This window comes from Epargyreus clarus, unplaced genomic scaffold, assembly GCF_041222505.1.
Source record: "Epargyreus clarus isolate Ecla_fem2 unplaced genomic scaffold, WU_Ecla_fem_2.2 ptg000033l, whole genome shotgun sequence".
NCBI classification, from domain to species: Eukaryota; Metazoa; Arthropoda; class Insecta; order Lepidoptera; family Hesperiidae; genus Epargyreus; species Epargyreus clarus.
Window position 1 is genome coordinate 1,576,601 of NW_027332238.1, and position 17,677 is coordinate 1,594,277.

The 17,677-nt window shown below is 37.3% G+C and overlaps 1 protein-coding gene across 2 annotated transcripts; it reads left to right on the forward strand.

The window, feature by feature from the left end:
* Positions 1-10,439: 10,439 nt before the first annotated feature.
* On the forward strand, positions 10,440-17,388 carry LOC140755444 (uncharacterized). Of its 2 annotated transcripts, XM_073090704.1 has the most exons (4): positions 10,440-10,934; positions 12,285-12,387; positions 14,739-14,899; positions 15,370-17,388. In XM_073090704.1, the coding sequence occupies exons 2-4, from the start codon at positions 12,298-12,300 to the stop codon at positions 16,670-16,672; spliced, it is 1,554 nt and encodes a 517-aa protein (XP_072946805.1). In that variant the 5' UTR covers positions 10,440-10,934; positions 12,285-12,297; the 3' UTR covers positions 16,673-17,388. The 2 variants fall into 2 exon arrangements, with proteins under 2 accessions (XP_072946805.1, XP_072946806.1); XM_073090705.1 differs by lacking the exons at positions 10,440-10,934; positions 12,285-12,387 and adding an exon at positions 13,534-13,781.
* The last annotated feature ends 289 nt before the right edge of the window (positions 17,389-17,677 follow it).

The following is a 17,677-nucleotide window of genomic DNA, read 5'->3' on the forward strand; positions in this document are numbered from 1 at the left end:
AAATTCAGGAAATATGTAACTTTTTATATCACATTGTATGTAATAAGGCTGCCACTATAAACCTAAAAAAAGATTGTACAATACTTTTTTATTGTATTATAATATTGAAAGACGTTCTGTTTTCAAACGAGTAATTATATTGCACAATAATGCAAACCGCACAATGTTTTCGTGTTCAGTCGAAGAATAGTATTGATTGAGAATAGTTGTCTCCATAAAGAAACACCTTGTGAAGTGGCAGTAGATGTATTGATATTTAAAAAAGTGCTATGTAAAGAAACTATCTTTAGTAAAAAAAATGCGATTTGATGTATAATAATATTGCCCAATACTGGACCTACAGGATGCAATAAGAATTAAACTTGTTCAAACTTTCGTTCGGATTTACTAATTTATTAGTAGGCGTTTATTATTCCATAGATTATACACTATTATTAGTTGCTCCGTTAGGACTATAGATGTTCTGTGAGTCGCCATGAGTCCCTGGCAAAGAGTAAAATAATATCATAGATTATACGCAATAATATAATGGGTCCCTGGTGGAGCATGCACCGCGCGTTCGCGGTTGACCAATACTTGAACCGCGGTGAATCGTTGGCTCATTTTGATACTCGACGACATAGTGATGGGCCGAGAACGCAACTTATCAGGTCGGGGGTACAGAGATTCAGGCAAGAAGAGACAATCAACAGAACTCCGAGACAATCAACGTCAGCAACGCCCGAGTCTGTGTCCGAAATTCGATCAATCAATGAAAAAATAAACAAACCAAAAGTAATTTTGATGTGAAACATCTATAGCCGCACGTAAAACCGATTTCTGGCGTGGCGACGCATGCCGTGGTACAGTCTATATGCAGTAGTGTGTACGGTGTGGCGACGCGTCGCCATGCGCAATAACTATACCGAAGTCACTGATTAAACGAATTAAGTAGTCACGATTTGAAATAAATTCGTAAATTTTTGTATTTAATGAAAATAAATGTTTATTCAATAAATAGTCATCGTTATCTGGAAAAAAATCGTAATATTTTATTTTATCATTATGACATATTTAGTTCCTATCACAACGTTCTTTTCTGCATATTACTTTTACAAAATAATGTCGATGTTTCACATCTGCCAGGCGTCCCGTGACGGCTCACATTTTTTTATTTTAGTTTTTATTTCATCGTGTGATTTGAACGTAGGCCTTTTGGCGCGTTTGGGGACAGATCGGAGTTTATTTTTAGCGCGGGAAGTTACGCTCGCTGACTAACAGATTATAAAATGTATTTTATGCAGTGTATTCCAATGGAACGAATGGAACTGTACCTTAGGCTTGCATTTGAGTACTGTAAAAGTTGTAAAACTCTTCGATAAAACTACATAGAAAGTTAGAAACTTATTGTGCGTGCGTATAATTGTGTACTTACGAAGTATATTTCTATATTATTTAATCGTTAAATACGACAAAGCAATAATAAACAACCACGATCGATATTGTATATCAAGTGTATTGTTTATAAACATTATTTTAAACAATTTTCTGCATTTATATTTTATTTGACTTCATTTGTTTTTCATTATAAATAATGTTTGTTTTGTTTGAGGTTATTTATTTAAGTGAAATGATGAAATCTCTGTGATTGTGTTGTGCTGTGTGAGCCTATGTGCTTTAAACTCTTATAAAGATGGTAGAATCCTTTATGGTTCCACTTTAGAGACATAGCCTCACCTATTTCTGTTATAACAACAGTGTTAAGCGCTGCTGCGTTCTGGTTTGAAGTGTGGTAAGGGAGACATACTTTTCTGAGGCGTTCCAGCTTAGTCCTCAGGTAGCGACGCTCTGTGACTAACTTATGGAATCTTATCTAGGGTTGATTACAGATGTCCATACAGCAGTATAGTCCACTTATAGTCCGCGTGAAACTGCTAGTCCGCTCTGAAGTTGTTGCGAGCAGGTGTATTCATACAATTTGCTATGGCGACGCGATTCATTTCTATATTCAGAGCGGACTAGCAGTTTTACGCGGAATATACCATCAGGTGGACTGCATGTTCATTTGCAACTTTGATATAATAAAAATTAAACATTTAAAGGTGGAAGAACTCTTTGTGGTTCTACTCCAGCGGCACCACCGCCACACCTATTTCTACCTAATAACAGCAGTGTTAGACGCTGCTGGGGGGGATTACGGTTCTTACGGCGCCAAGATTTGAATGCGGATCCGTATAGATTTCGATGAGACAAGACGAAAAGTAAGAATAAATTTTTTTGATATCTCGCTTAGTTTTCGAGATATCGATACTCAAAAATTATTCGAAAATTTCGATTTTTTGCGTTTTAAAAGTGAAATTGCCGAGGAACGGCGCGGCGGAAACGGGTGCGACTGGTATCTCCGGATAGGGGAGGACGTGCAGAATACGGTAGAAGAAAAATGAAGAGAATTCGTTAAGAAGCGGCGGAGGAAAATGAGAAATAGCAAAAATTGATTTTTGAAAAACGGAGAAAATTATATTTAAAAATTTAGAAAACGGAGAGAAACGGAAGTAGTATGTGCGAAAAGGTATCGTTGAGACGAGTACGATGGTATAAAATAATTAGAAATCGGGCAAGGGACAACGAAGTTAGAGGTGATTGAAATTTGAGTTGGTATTGGTTAGGTTAGGTTAGGTTAGGTTAGGTTTTTTTTTTATTATTATTATCATAATAATAGTGATAATCATAATAAAGGATAAAATATATCTTCACAATTTTTTTTCAATAAAATTCCAACATTTTTAATAATGTATTTATTAATATCTTGAAAACTAAGCAAGATATCGAAAAAAATTATTCTTTGTTTTCGTTTTCTTTTCCAAAAATCTATCGAAATACATCATTAAAAGAATATTTTTTTTTATTTTTCGATTTTTAAATATCGATATCTCGAAAACTAAGCGAGATATCAAAAAAAAATATTCTTACTTTTCGTCTTGTCTCGTCGAGATCTATAAGGATCCGCATTCAAATTTTGGCGCCGTAAGAATCGTAATCGTGCCCGCTGCTGTGTTCCGGTTTGAAGGGTGCGGTAAGGGAGACAGACTTTTCCGAGGCGTTCCAGCTTAGTCCTCAGCGGTAGCAGCGCATCTGTGGCCGACCTCAGATAGGAATATCTAATCCTATCTGGGGTTGATTACAGATGTACATGGGCGGCAGTAGCCACTTACCATCAGGTGGACTGCATGCTCGTCTGCTACTCTTATATCATAAAAAAAAAATTTAAACTATTAATTAGCAAATTATTTTTGTTTTAGCTAATATGCCAACAACAAACGCAGAAAGATGTAAACGCTACTATGAGCGTAATAGGACGGAAAAAAGAAAAAGGGCTACAGAAAGGGTCCGAGCTTACAGACAGCGGAGGAAAGTAATCACGGATCAAATTATTGAAAATGATGATGACACGAGTACCAGCCCTTCCTATGTGAAACTAAATCCTGTGTGTGTGGTGACTGAAGAACCGTGTCAAGAAGATTCTGTACTCGGAGATAATATTGTTTCAGTGAAAGCAGAGGTATGTATATAAATAAATTTCTTTTTGGTACTTTTATGACTGGGTAGCCTCATCACCATCAACCCATTACTGTCCCACTGTGGGGCACGGGTCTCCTCTCAGAATGAAAAGGATTAGGCCATAGTCCACCGTGCTGGCCCAGTGCGTATTGGTAGACTTCACATACCTTTGAGATATTTTTTTATAAATGGGTAGCCTGAAAAGTTTTATATGCAAACAGTATATGCTTATACATAACAGAGGATAAACTATTGAAGCTAATTATGTAAATTTTGAAGGTTTTGTTAACAATCTGATCACAGTAAGAGGCCGTAGTTTGTGCCCTGGTTTAGTGCGAATTTGTAAACTTCACATCCATTGCAAAACTTCTTTTTTTTGGACTTTTAGGCTTGCAGGTTTTCTGACGAAAGTTTCCTTGACTATTTAAGCAAATGCTAATTCAAATATGTACATAATTTTGAATATTTAAGTGAGCTTGGGTTTTAACCTGAAAGGTTAAATTTCAACCACTAAGCTTTACAGCAGTGATAGCCTAGTGGTTAAGAAACGCGGCCTCTCGATCGAGGGGTCCGAGGTTCAAATCCCAGGCACGCACCTCTGATTTTTCAAAGTTATGTGCGTATTAGAAATTAATTATCACTTGCTAAACGGTGAAGGAAAACATCGTGAGGAAACCTGTATACCTGAGAGTATTATATAAAAAAAGGCAAAGGTATGTGAAGTCTACCAATACGCACTTGTCCAGCGCGGTTGGACTATGGCCTAATCCTTCTCATTCTGAGAGGAGACCCGTGCCCAGCAGTGGGACAGTAATGGGTTTAGGATGATGATGATTTATATGGCAACACAACGTTTGCCGGGTCAGCTAGTACATATATAAAAGTTAAATATAGAAGCTCCTTTCTATAAAGTATGTTATAAATGATAAAATATTTAATAATGAATTTCTTGCAGATACCTGAAGACATGGAAACATCTGTAAAAATCGAAATACCTGAAACAAGCCTAAAAGTTGAAAGTAAGTAATTTGCCTTTCTCAGATAGGAATTTAATATAATCTTTGGTTGATTATGTATGGACAGCAGTAGCTTCCTATCATAAGGTTGACTTTTTTTGTCCACCTGATGGTATGTGGCTACTGCCGCCAATGGACATCTGTAATCAACCTCAGATAAAATTAGATTTTTCTACCGAAGGTCGGCCACAGATGCGCCGCTACCCTTGGGGACTAAGCTGGAATGTCTCGGAAAAGTATGGATAAGTATATATATAACCTTACCGCACCCTTCAAACCGGAACACAGCAGTGCCTAACACTGCTGTTATTAGGCAGAAATAGGTGTGGCGGTGGTGCCGCCGGAGTCGAACCACAAGGAGTTCTACCACCTTCACTGCATGGTTGTTTGCTAAATCGATACAATGTTTGATAATTTATTTCTAAATTTCTTTGTATTGCCTCATAACACTCTTACCAATCGTTTTAATGTATATTGGTGGAATCTTTACTGATATGTGCCCTATTTATAACATATATATAAGTGTTATATGTTTCCCAAAAAAAATAAAATTATATTATAAAAAACAATATTTTGGAACCCTTCATTCAGTAAGGGATATACTGAATGAAGGGTTCCAAAATACCATGCTTGCATACCACTTCAATACCATGCTGTTTATTCCAGAAACTCCAGTACAAGTTATATATGATCCTATTCCATTGGTGGAACCTCCTAAAGACATGTTGGAGGTAACAGTGCCCACAAAAGCTGCTGTGGATGTGATGATAAAGGAGGAGCCCATAGATATCCACATGGAGACAGTGGGGGCACTGCGCGGGACTGATGCTTGTGTCAAGAAGGAGACAGTACACCATGAAGGTGATGGTAATGTAATTCCAGACAGCAGCAGTTTGCAGGTTAATATTTTTATCTATACTTCTATACTAATATTATAAAGAGGAAAACTTTGTTTGATTGTAATGAATAGGCTCAAAAACTACTGGACCGATATTAAAAATTCTTTCACCATTCGTAAGCTACATTATCCACGAGTAACATAGGCTGTATTTTATATGAAATATATTTGATAAATAGATTTTTAGGCGGTACAAAATTTGCCGGGTCAGCTAGTCTATAATACTTATAATAAGTCGGGTTTTCCTTCCTGACGCTATAACTCCAGAACGCACGATCCAATTTCCACGGTTTTGCATTCGTTGGAAAGGTCTGGGGCTCCGTGAGGTTTATAGCAAAACAAATCAGGAAAAATTTCAAGAGAAAAGCAGGAAAACAGAAAAAGTCATTTTTCACATACAGCGCCATCTCTGATACATAGCATGTACTACAACGGCGCCAGTACGAGGTGTGTGAGTATCCCTCACGAAAATAAGTACGTTTCATTTTAACTAGATGGTGCCGGTGCGTGATACATTGCGTGATAAGAAAGTCCAAAAAAAGGAAATTAAGTTTGTTCCTATAAATAATAACCGCCTTGAACTATTTAAAAGCAATTTGGCTCAAAAAATTCCTTTTTTGCCTGTACACGGTGACCCTGATGTATTATATAATTCTATGTTTAATCTGATCAGTGGTGAATTTGGCAAAGTTTTTAAACCGATAACTATAAGTGACACTGCCAAATTTAGTGAATGGGCAACTAAAGGTATTTTCAAAAGTAGACAAAAATTATATGAATTATACTATGAGAGATCTTATAATCATAATGTTAAATTTAAGGAATATGTAAAAAAATATTCTAAAATATTTAAGATGGCCTGTTCCTGTGCTAAGTCTCTATATTTAAGAAATAAGATTAAAAAATCATCAAATAAAATTAAAACAACGTGGAATATTATTAATAGTGAAACTAATAAGAATTTGACATATCAGCAAGACTATACTTTAAAAATAAATAATATTGATGTAAAAGGGGATCTAGAGGTGGCATCAGAGTTTGAGAATTTCTTTACTAACATGCCTATTTTAACAACTAAAACTCTGAAATCATCTCCTATTTCCGCTGAAAACATGCTTAAACAAAGTGTAAATGAATGTAACACAGGATTTGAATTTTCAGTTGTTAATGCGAATGATATCATTAATGCCTTCAATAGTCTTGATTCTAAGAAAACTGCAGATCTATGGGGGCTCTCCGTTAAAGCCGTTTCTTCCATTATCGGCCTTATTGCACCGCACTTGGCTTCTGTGTTCAATGCTTGTGTTACTTGTGGTGTTTTTCCTGACCTTATGAAACAAAGTAGAGTGATTCCCTTATTTAAATCGGGATGTAATACTGATCCAACCAATTTTCGGCCAATTTCTATTCTACCAACATTAAGTAAAATTTTTGAAAAAATTGTTTTAAATGAACTGCTGAAGTATTTTAATAAAAACAAAATACTTCATGACAACCAATTTGGTTTTAGAAGGAATCGCTCTACTGTAGATGCAGGGATTGAATTGTTAAAACATATTTATGAGGCCTGGGATGATTCGCGTGATGCCCTTGGTGTGTTTTGTGATTTATCTAAGGCCTTTGATTGTGTCCACCATGAGACACTGGTCAGGAAATTACACCACTACGGAATCAGGAACAAGGCTCTCAACCTTTTGACTTCTTACTTAAATAATAGAATTCAGAAGGTTGATGTAAATGGTACAAAATCGCCCGGTGCTTCTGTTACAATGGGCGTGCCGCAGGGTTCAATACTCGGTCCATTTCTGTTTTTAATTTATATAAATGACTTGCCCTACTATGTAGGGAATAATCACGAGATTGTATTGTTTGCTGATGACACTTCACTTTTATTTAAGATTAAAAGACAATTAAATAATTATGACGAAGTAAATAATGCTCTCTCGAAAGTTATCCATTGGTTCAACATAAATAATCTTCTTCTTAATGAGAAGAAAACTAAATGTATCAAGTTCTCGTTACCCAACGTGAAGCATGTTGAAACCAATGTGTTATTAAATGGAACGGTTTTGGATCCCGTGGAGTCAACTGTTTTCCTAGGTGTTACTATTGACGCCAAATTGCAATGGGGCTGCCACATAGATAAATTGTCGGGTAGACTCAGTTCGGCGGCATATGCTGTTAAAAAAATTAGACTTCTAACAGATGTAGAAACAGCTAGAATAGTTTATTTTAGTTACTTTCATAGCATTATGACTTATGGTATATTGCTATGGGGGTGCTCGTCACACCTAAATGATATATTTATATTGCAAAAGAGAGCTATACGAGCTATCTACAGCCTGCCTCCAAGAGCTTCACTAAAAGAACTATTTAAAGAAATAAATATTCTAACTGTTATATCCCAATACATATATGAAAACCTAATTTATGTAAGGAAAAATATTGATAAATTTGTAAAACGGTGTGACACGCATAATGTAAATACAAGGAACAAACTTAACCTTTCTACACATGTTACTCGTCTCCACAAAATAAGTAATTCTTTTGTGGGTCAATGTATACGTTTTTATAATAAACTGCCCATCAAAATCAGAAATTTGTCAATTAATAAATTTAAAGTTATTATCAAAAGCACACTTAGTCGTAAAGCTTATTATAAAATTTCTGATTATATTAATGATAAAACAGCTTGGGACTGATCAATAACATAATTATTAGTTAATTAAGAAAATGTTAAAGTGTAGCGTATCTTGCTGAACAAACTTCTTTTTTTTTAGATAAATGTAAAGCAAGATACTGGAGCTAATGCTTTATTAATTATATGTAAAAATAATGGCATTTAAAAAAAAAATTAAAAAGAGAATAATTATTTTTAAAATTAAAAAAGACAAACCCACTGAGTTTCTTACCGGATCTTCTCAGTAGAGGTCGCGTTCCGATCCGGTAGTAGTTTAAGAAAATATTGTAACTGACAATTTGTAAGTGCCGCCGTTGGCCTATACAAAAATAAACATATTTCATATTTCATTGTTTGACAGCTACTCATTTTACTCTAGCTCAGTCTCAGTAACTCAGTTAATTTCATGTGACATTTATTATGCGCACGTTCTTTCAAACGCTAACTTAAAACCGGTAGTCCGGTATTGTGTTCACTTTGAGATTGTGAATCTGAGTATTTGTTTCCTAAGAGTTCAATTGGAAACCATCGAATCAATCACGCGTATTGTGCAAATTTTTATTCAACTTCAGCCATTTGTTTTTAAGGTGGTAAATTGAACTGTGTAAATTATGTGGATCGTGCATTTGAGGTTAAATTCACCATGTCCATGGTCTGTCCATAGTCCAAAATGCCGAGACGACGACGAGCGAACATCGGCCGCCGCACAAGACATGCAACCCAGCAACAGGTGTATTCGCAGAGACAACGCGTGAGCACACGAACATCATTGGCATACAATCGCTTGGCATTCCAATATTATCCCACTGCGAACTACACTGATGATGACAATTTAAATATTGGCATGACGACTGTATGCGGATATTCCAATGAGCTTCGAGAAGGCGGCTTCATGCCGACTTGCAAGGTAAAAGACAACACACATTTGTAGGTGGTAGAACCCTTTGTGGTTCGACTCCGGCGGCACCAACGCCACACCTATTTCTACCTAATAACAGCAGTGTTAGGCGCTGCTGTGTTCCGGTTTGAAGGGTGTGGTAAGGGAGACAGACTTGTCCGAGGCGTTCCAGCTAAGTCCTCAGGGGTAGCGGCGCATCTGTGGCCGACCTCAGGTAGGAACATCTAATCCTATCTGAGGTTGATTACAGATGTCCATTGGCGGCAGCAGCCACTTACTATCAGGTGGACTGCACGCTCGTCTGCTACCCTTATATTATAAAAAAAAGGTGCTATCGCAGCATGGGATTTGGGGGAGGGGGGTAAACATAGGAAATTTGATTAAATTAAACCACTTTTATCGGAACGAAGTTCCTTATCGCGCGGTACGATGGGTAAGGGTAAGGCGAGCGTCACGAAAAGTCCTCACGACACTTTTGCGTAGTGCGTAGCGGTCGGAGAGGGGGCAGGCCGAGTATAGGATTCGACCATAGATATAGGATGTCAAAGATACACAATGTCAGTTTAAACGCATTACCAAAATTGATATGTGTATCTGTGCGTAATAGTGTCGTTACCTTCATACTTTTTATCGATTGACATCCAGTATTAATTTGATGAGCTTGGCGTGGGAACGTAGCTCTCGTATCCAAATTATTACACAAATAAATAAAATACCATATTGGAACGAAGTTCCTTATCGCGCGGTACGCTGGGTAAGGGTAAGGCGAGCGTCACGAAAAGTCCTCACGACACTTTTGCTATAGTGTGTAGCGCTCGGAGAGGGGGCAGGCCGAGTATAGGATTCGACTTATTCGTTCTCTCTCTCTCTCTCTCTCTCTTGACAGTGACAAGTCTGCTGTGTATGTGTACATTGTGTTGTCGTGTTCGTGTGTGTGTAGTTTTAGTTATTTTTAAAAATAAACAATGGATTGTGAAAGTGATTCATTAGAAGTCGAAGATATTGCTGATGAAGTTGGTAAGTATCAATGTCATACAGACATTATACCCTATTTCATACGATAATACTAATACTATTATAATGGTCCTTAAAATAACCTTAACTAAGTCGGACATAAAAATATAAATTCTTGGAGAACAAAACGTCCGCTTTCAAATGATTTGAAACATTGAGCCAAAAAAATTGTTAATACACGAAATGTTTAAAATGATGAATGGCGCGAACCTAACTGCCAAATTAATATGAAAAAATATGTAATCTCTTAAAATTGAGGCTTTTCCTTTACTTTGTCATTTATCATTACTTCCCAGAATTTGATCCTTATAAGCGACCCTATCAGATACTGGAATAATATACGGGGTGTATTTTTTTTTCAAAATGAACTCGTTCGATTCCCGGCTAAGGAATAAGATATTTTAAAAAACTAATGATGCAGTTTTTGTTTTTATCAAAATCGGCCTCGTAACTCCTTTCAGCATATTTCGCTAATCCTTATAGTTTCGGATTTGGCCCTGAAGGCCCGTTTGAAAAGTTCACCCTGTATATATACATACATTTTTTATTTTTTACTTATATAGCAAATCAACTGAAGTATCGACTACTAAAGTACAAGATAAAAGATCACAAAAGAAAACAAATGCGCAAAAATGTAAAGAATATCGTGTGAAACAGAAATTACAGAAAATAAATAGATCTGATGAATGTTATGAGGGAGACCAATTACAATTATTTAAAAAACCTAAAACCGATAGAGAAAGATTCAAAGCATATTACTACAGACAGAAACTAAAGAATCCGAAAATTAAAAAGACACCCAAAACGGCTGCACAAAGATCGAAAGAATATCGCGAAAGAAAAAAATTGAAACCGCAAAATACAGAAGCAAAATACTGAACATCTTCCAATGTAAGATATTACATACAAAATATTTATTTATATCATAGATTAGTAAAGATTACTCGCTCCTAACAAGACAATGTAACCTTTGACAATTGTCACTGTCAATTATTTGACGACCCGCGTGGCGGAGCGGTTACCATACCGGTTTGACGCGCAAAGGGTACCGGGTTCGATCCCCGGTCAGACAGATATCTAAATGATGAATTTAGATTTCTGTTTCTGGGTCTGGGTGTTTGTGCATTTGTCTATGTGTGTGTCCATGGCACCCACGACGCAGGGAATCCTAGTGTGGGGCTGTGAGTGTAGAAAGCGTTTAATTATTTTCGATAATATTATTATCGCAATAGTTTATGTTAGACCTGGAGGGTAAGATGTTTCCTATTACATGCTATTGAACTACTTTATTGAATATTATCGTTAAGTTGTAAAAGTGTGAAATAAAGAAGGAAAAAAATGTTCATGCAACTCAGCTACATTGTGACTATGTAATATATGTTACAGGACGCGATCAAAGCGTTGGTCAGAGTGATGATGACCTGATAGTAACTTTCATGAGGATCTGGGAGACTGTGGTACATGGACTGTGCTCCCCTGGACCGAAGACCCGTCGGGTCTACACGACTGTAGTCTCCATTGGAGAACCCTTTGTGGTTCGACTCCGGCGGCACCACCGCCACACCTATTTCTGTTGGGTGGAAGGGTGTGGTAAAGACATACCTATCCGCGTTTAGGAAATGTTGTGGACCGATTTGTATTGTATTTTATACTTTACTGTGATAATTTTTGTATATAAATTGTAATATAAATTATTCGAAATAAAATATATAAGACACTTAAAATAATGTTTTATTTTTTGACTCTCACAAGTTTTGTATAGTCCGCGTAAAACTGCTAGTCCGCTCTGAATATAGAAATGAATCGCGTCGCCATAGCAAATTGTATGACTACCTGCTCGCAACAACTTCAGAACGGACTAGCAGTTTGTTGCGAGCAGGTAATCACACAATTTACTATGGCGACGCAATTCATTTCTATGTTCAGAGCGGACTAGCAGTTTTACGCGGACTATACTACAGTAATCAATACTATAAAAAACGGGTTTTACCTGATACGATTCATATATGTAATCAACCCCAGATGAGATTAGAATCCTACCTGAAGTCTGCCACAAATGCGCCACTACCCCTGAGGACTAAACTGGAACTCTGAAAACTGTCTACCTTACCACCTTCAAACCAGAACACAAGCGCTTAACACCCCTGTTATAACAGAAATAGGTGTGGCGGTGGTGCCGCCGGAGTCGAACCGCAGAGGGTTCTACCTTCAACATAATTAATTTATAATTATTTGTTACAGATTAGCAAAGTACATGTGTAAATGTGGTTTCACGGGAATATTTAGGAAGATGAAATTGCACAGAGAAGAGTGCTGTTTAATTCAGCGAAGGACGAAGAAATCGGTATGATACATTATTTCCTTTTTAATTATGATCCTATTTTTAATTATGATTGGAAGATGGTAGAACGCTTTGTGGTTCGACTCCGGCGGCACCACCGCCACACCTATTTCTACCTAATAACAGCAGTGTTAGGCGCTGCTGTGTTCCGGTTTGAAGGGTGTGGAAAGGGAGGCATACTCTTCCGAGGCGTTCCAGCTTAGTCCTCAGGGGTAGCGGCGCATCTGTGGCCGACCTCAGGTAGGAATATCTAAACCTATCTGGGGTTGATTACAGATGTCCATGGGCGGCAGTAGTCACTATATTATAAAAAAAATATCATCCTAATAATGTTTTTGAGCGCATGTATATATTCAACGCATCACTGTCCCACTGCTGGACACGGGTCTCCTCTCAAAGTGAAGTATTAAGTCATAGTCCACCGCGCTGGACAAGTACGTATTGGTAGACTTCACATACCTTTAAGAACTCTTTTTTTTTTGGATTCTCAGGTATGTAGGTTTCCTCACAATGTTTTCTTTGACCGATAAATTAACCTTTGATAAAGTAGAGGTGTCTGGGACTCAAACCTCGGACCTTCAAATAGAGAGGTGAGTTCCCCCAGCCCCATTCTATCTTCGGACGTCCAGACGCACGGCAGGCTACCACCCCTATCAAGTCGACCTTCCTTTGGTTCGTACGAAGCGTTTTGCCTCGTCTTTTCTAATACGAACTGCCAAGGAGTGGAATGCCCTGCCGGCTTCTCTGTTTCCCGACACTTATAATCTAGGAGTCTTCAAGTCAAGAGTGAATAGGCTACTTCTAGGCAAGCGTGGCACATCTTAGGCCTCATCGAAGCTTACCATCAGGCGAGATCGAGGCCAAGCGCATGCCTATCAACTAATAAAAAAAAAAGAAATAAAAAAAAAGAGGCTGAGTTTCAACCACTTGGCTTTTATCGCATGATCGCTCAACGTTAGACGTTTCGTGGCTAGTAGCTAGTACCAAGTAAGATATTAACATGGGTGTATGTATTCGTATTTTAAATTAATGAGGTAAAATATTAATGGCTGTATGTTTTGCATTGCTTGGCATTTCACGACGAAAAAAGGGAACTGTCATTGCGACAAACTTTTTAGGTATCTGTATTCTGTCGCTGTCAAGTGTCAGATCTGTTCTGTGTTCTGTTGTCTTCCAAATTTAAATTTAAAACTATTCTAATTTTAAATTATATGTTTATAAAACAGACAGCAATTTATTTATTTAGTTCAATGTTACTGCAAAATGCCGCGACGACAAACACTAACCGGTCGTTCAGAACGCTATTTTCGAAAATCTGAATGGCGTTGGAAAAGAAGTTGCATCCAATATATTTCTCAACAGAATTTAGATTTTACACACTGCAATTTGTGCCAACGGTGTCATTTACGTTTAAAAATTAAAGATGAGCAGAGTTCCACGGTTACACACGTATTTAAAAATGTAAATACTCTTAAGATTCCATGGTGTTTGTTTTGCGCGGTATTTTAAATCGGTTTCGGTTCGGTTTTAAATCGGGAAAGTATAAGGAGCCTATGTTACTTTATAATCTTTTAAGGTGGTAGAACCCTTTGTGGTTTGACTCCGGCGGCACCACCGCCACACCTATTTCTGCACAATAACACCAATTTTAAGTGCTGCTGCTTATAATACAGTGTGGCGACCTCCCGCTACTCGTCAAGAGATGGCGCCACGAGTATTCTGAATCACGCTATCGAAGTTTTCTAAATATCTGGCATATATACAAGCTCCGAACTGAGACTGTCGGAGCACAGCCGCTCCCCGGGCATGATCACCTAGCCTGGCGGGAGATCTCCCTTTGCCAAACAGGAGAACAGACGAGGATGCAGTCCACCTGATGCTTAGTGGCTGCTGTCTATGGACATCTATAATCAACCCCAGATAGAATTAGATATTCCTATCTGAAGTCGATCACACATGCGCCGCTACCCCTGAGGACTAAGCTGGAATGCCTCGGGAAAGTATGTCGCCCTTATCACACCCTTCAAACCAGAACACAGCAGCGCTATACTGCCGTTATTATGCAGGAATAGGTGTGGACGTGGTGCTGCCGGAGTGAAACCTCAGAGGGTTCTACCTTCAAACACCTCTTATTCTGAGAGTACACCCATGCCCAGCAGTGGGACAATAATGACTATTTAGGTTTAGTTTTAAATAAACATTTCTTTAAAACTTGTGTTATGGAGTTCGTTTCACCATTTCTCCATAACGAAACACCTTGTGAAGTGGTGGTAGGTGTTGACATTAAAAAAGTGGTCTGTAAAGAACTTATTTTGAATTAAAAAAAACGATTTGATTTATTTAAATTCTTTCAGAATAAAGATGATAAAGCAAGAACATCAATCAGTGAATCAGATGAATTTGAAGCTACCGGACCATTGGTTAATGAGGATGGCAGTAACAGCTGCGACAATAATGGCACAGTTACTAGCAATGGGCAGAGTAATGGGAGAGCCATTGACAATAAGAAGAAAAGGTATGTTGTAGTCAAAGCGTTTTATAATATAGAAGTTGCAGATGAGCATGTCCACCTGATGGTATGTGGCTACTGCCGTATGGACATCTGTAATTAACCCCGGATAAGATAACATCCGTACCTGTAATCAACCTGTAAAATTAGGTACGTTATTATTACTTTACTAATGGTACTAGAACCGTCTATGGTATAACTCTGGCGGCACCACTGTCACATCTATCTTTTTTAATTTATTTATTTACAAGCCAACATATTTCTACCTAATAACAGCAGTGTTAGGCGCTGCTGTGTTCTGGTTTGAAGGGTGTGGTAAGGGAGACATACCTTTTCGAGGCGTTCCAGCTTAGTCCTCAGGGGTAGCTGGTTACTACTATGGGATATACTGCATGCAAGTCTGCTAAAAGTTAAAAAAAAAAACTGATATAATATTTTTAAGTTACGTATTATTAAAATTCTTAATATTATTGTAGGGAATACAAAAAGAGGTATACGGAAGAAAATCTCCAGGAAGCTATCGCAGCAATAAACAATGGCTGCAGTATATATAAAGTATCCAAATATTATAATATTCCTGCGACAACATTACGAGATAAAAGATCTAGAAGGTACTGCAGTGATGCACCGGGCCGGAAGACTATCCTCACTAAGGAGGAAGAGGGTGACATTGTAGACTGGATCAATTATCTAGGAAAACATGGGTTTATAGTGACAAGAGATCAGTTGAGACGAGGTGTTACGAAGGTTGTGGAAAATCTGAACCGACCAACTCCGTTTAAAGATGGTATTCCTGGAAAACATTGGCTTTCTAGTTTCATATCGAGACACTCGACTGTTGCTAATATTATGGCACAGACGGTGCCAATGAAGATAACTGAAGACGACCTACGTATTTGGTTTGATACAATCAAAAGTTTCTTTACGAATGATCTCTTGGAGGTCCTCGAAGAGGGATGTAGAGTATATAGTTGTGAGGAAATTGGCTTCTATCTAAATCCTAAAGATGAAGAAGTTGTTTTAAAAAAACAAAGCAGACATATGGATAGCAATGTGGATAAAGATTGCCTAAGTATTCTTGTTAATGTGTCTGCCGGTGGTGTTATAGCTCCGTCTATGGTCCTATACCCATATAAACGGGTTGTCCCCGAGGACCTACTTCGAAATATACCGTCAACTTGGTCTGCAGGACATACGGAGTCCGGCTGGATGAATGAAGACACATTTTATGATTATATCACGAATGTTTTTTATAAATGGTTACTAGAGAACGAAATAAAAATGCCTGTAGTTGTATTCATGGATCAGACATCACAAATTTCGCTAGAATTAAGTCGTTTTTGTAAAGAAAAAGGCATTTTATTAGTGGCATTGCCGACACAGACCGAATTACAACCGCTGAACAGCGTTTTTCGACATATTGAAACCATGTGGAAGAATATTGTAGAAGAATTTAAATTGAGAAATAAAGTCGCTAAATTGGCACGTGCAGATTTTGGAAATGAAGTACAGAAATGTTTTGAAAAATGTCTCAAAGCGGATACAATCAAAGATAGTTTTAAAAACGCTGGACTGTTTCCTTTTGATGTAAAAAATATTGACTTGACAAAGGTGTCGACATCGACAGAACAAACTTTCGTAGAGCAGTTTGAAAAACGACTGTCTTCAACCCTACTTGATCTGTTTCTGAAATCTGGGAGTGAGTGGGAGGGGGAGGAACAATATAGAGGTTTATTTGAATTCTGGAGGAAAATTCGACAAGAGGTAACACAACTATAGTCCGAGAAAATCATAATGTTGCCAGCTTGTCAAAACTACCTTAGAAGTGGGAAATTTTAACGATTGTATTTGTCCATATTTAAACTATTTCGAATGTTTAATAATAATGTGACGAATTATTAATTTTATTGACAAATACCACAATGTGTGGTTTTGTTTTTGTTAAATTTACATAAAATTTAAAACTTTTTATTTGGAGAAGTTAAAAATCACTCATGAGCCAACAAATTCACTCCGGCGGCATTACCGTCACAGCTATTTCTGCCTATTAACAATAGTGTTAAGCGCTGCTGTGTTCTGGTTTGAAGTGTGGTAAGGAAAACATACTTATCTAAGGCATTCCAGCTTAGTCCACAGGGGTAGTGGCGCATTTGTGGTCGACCTCAGGTAGGAATATCTAATCCTATCTGGGGTTGATTACAGATGTCCATGGGCGGCAGTAGCCACTTAACATCAGGTGGACTGCATGCTCGTCTGCTACTCCTGTATTATAAAAAAAATACAAATATTTTTTTTTCGAAAAACGCAAAGAAAAGTTTGTCGGACTAGACTTCAATAACTACTTAAATACGAATAGTATTTAATTTAAGCTGTAAATAATAGACAATTTATCTTCGTTATATTATTATTAATAATTATTTGTCGTCTAATAGTTCGAAAATAAGTCTGATTGAACTAAAGTATTAAACCAAAGCAATAAATTAAGTTTTATGAAAGATGTTGTATTCTGTTCAATCCTTTCCCCTGGAATTAAAGTCTTAGTAAAGAATTGTTTTAGTGAAAAAATATGTGGAAAGTATAAAAAAAATAACCCGAATTTCTTATAAATTTTGGGATTTATATTTTTCTCAATAAAATAAAAGTTTTAAGTGCAGATGGATATTTGAAACGCTAAGGAGCGAATGACGTCATATCTCACACATAAAGATGTAGTTTTTTGGATTCATGAAATGACATAAATGTATTATATAAAGCTATATTTCTTGAGTGTATCATAATAAAAGA

Excerpts from the sequence above, each read along its gene's own strand:
- LOC140755444 (XM_073090704.1), top strand. The coding sequence starts at position 12,298 with ATGTGTAAATGTGGTTTCACGGGAATATTTAGGAAGATGAAATTGCAC. Across the intron at positions 12,388-14,738 it reads AGCGAAGGACGAAGAAATCG|AATAAAGATGATAAAGCAAG; the intron begins GTATGATACATT and ends AAATTCTTTCAG. Across the intron at positions 14,900-15,369 it reads ATTGACAATAAGAAGAAAAG|GGAATACAAAAAGAGGTATA; the intron begins GTATGTTGTAGT and ends ATATTATTGTAG.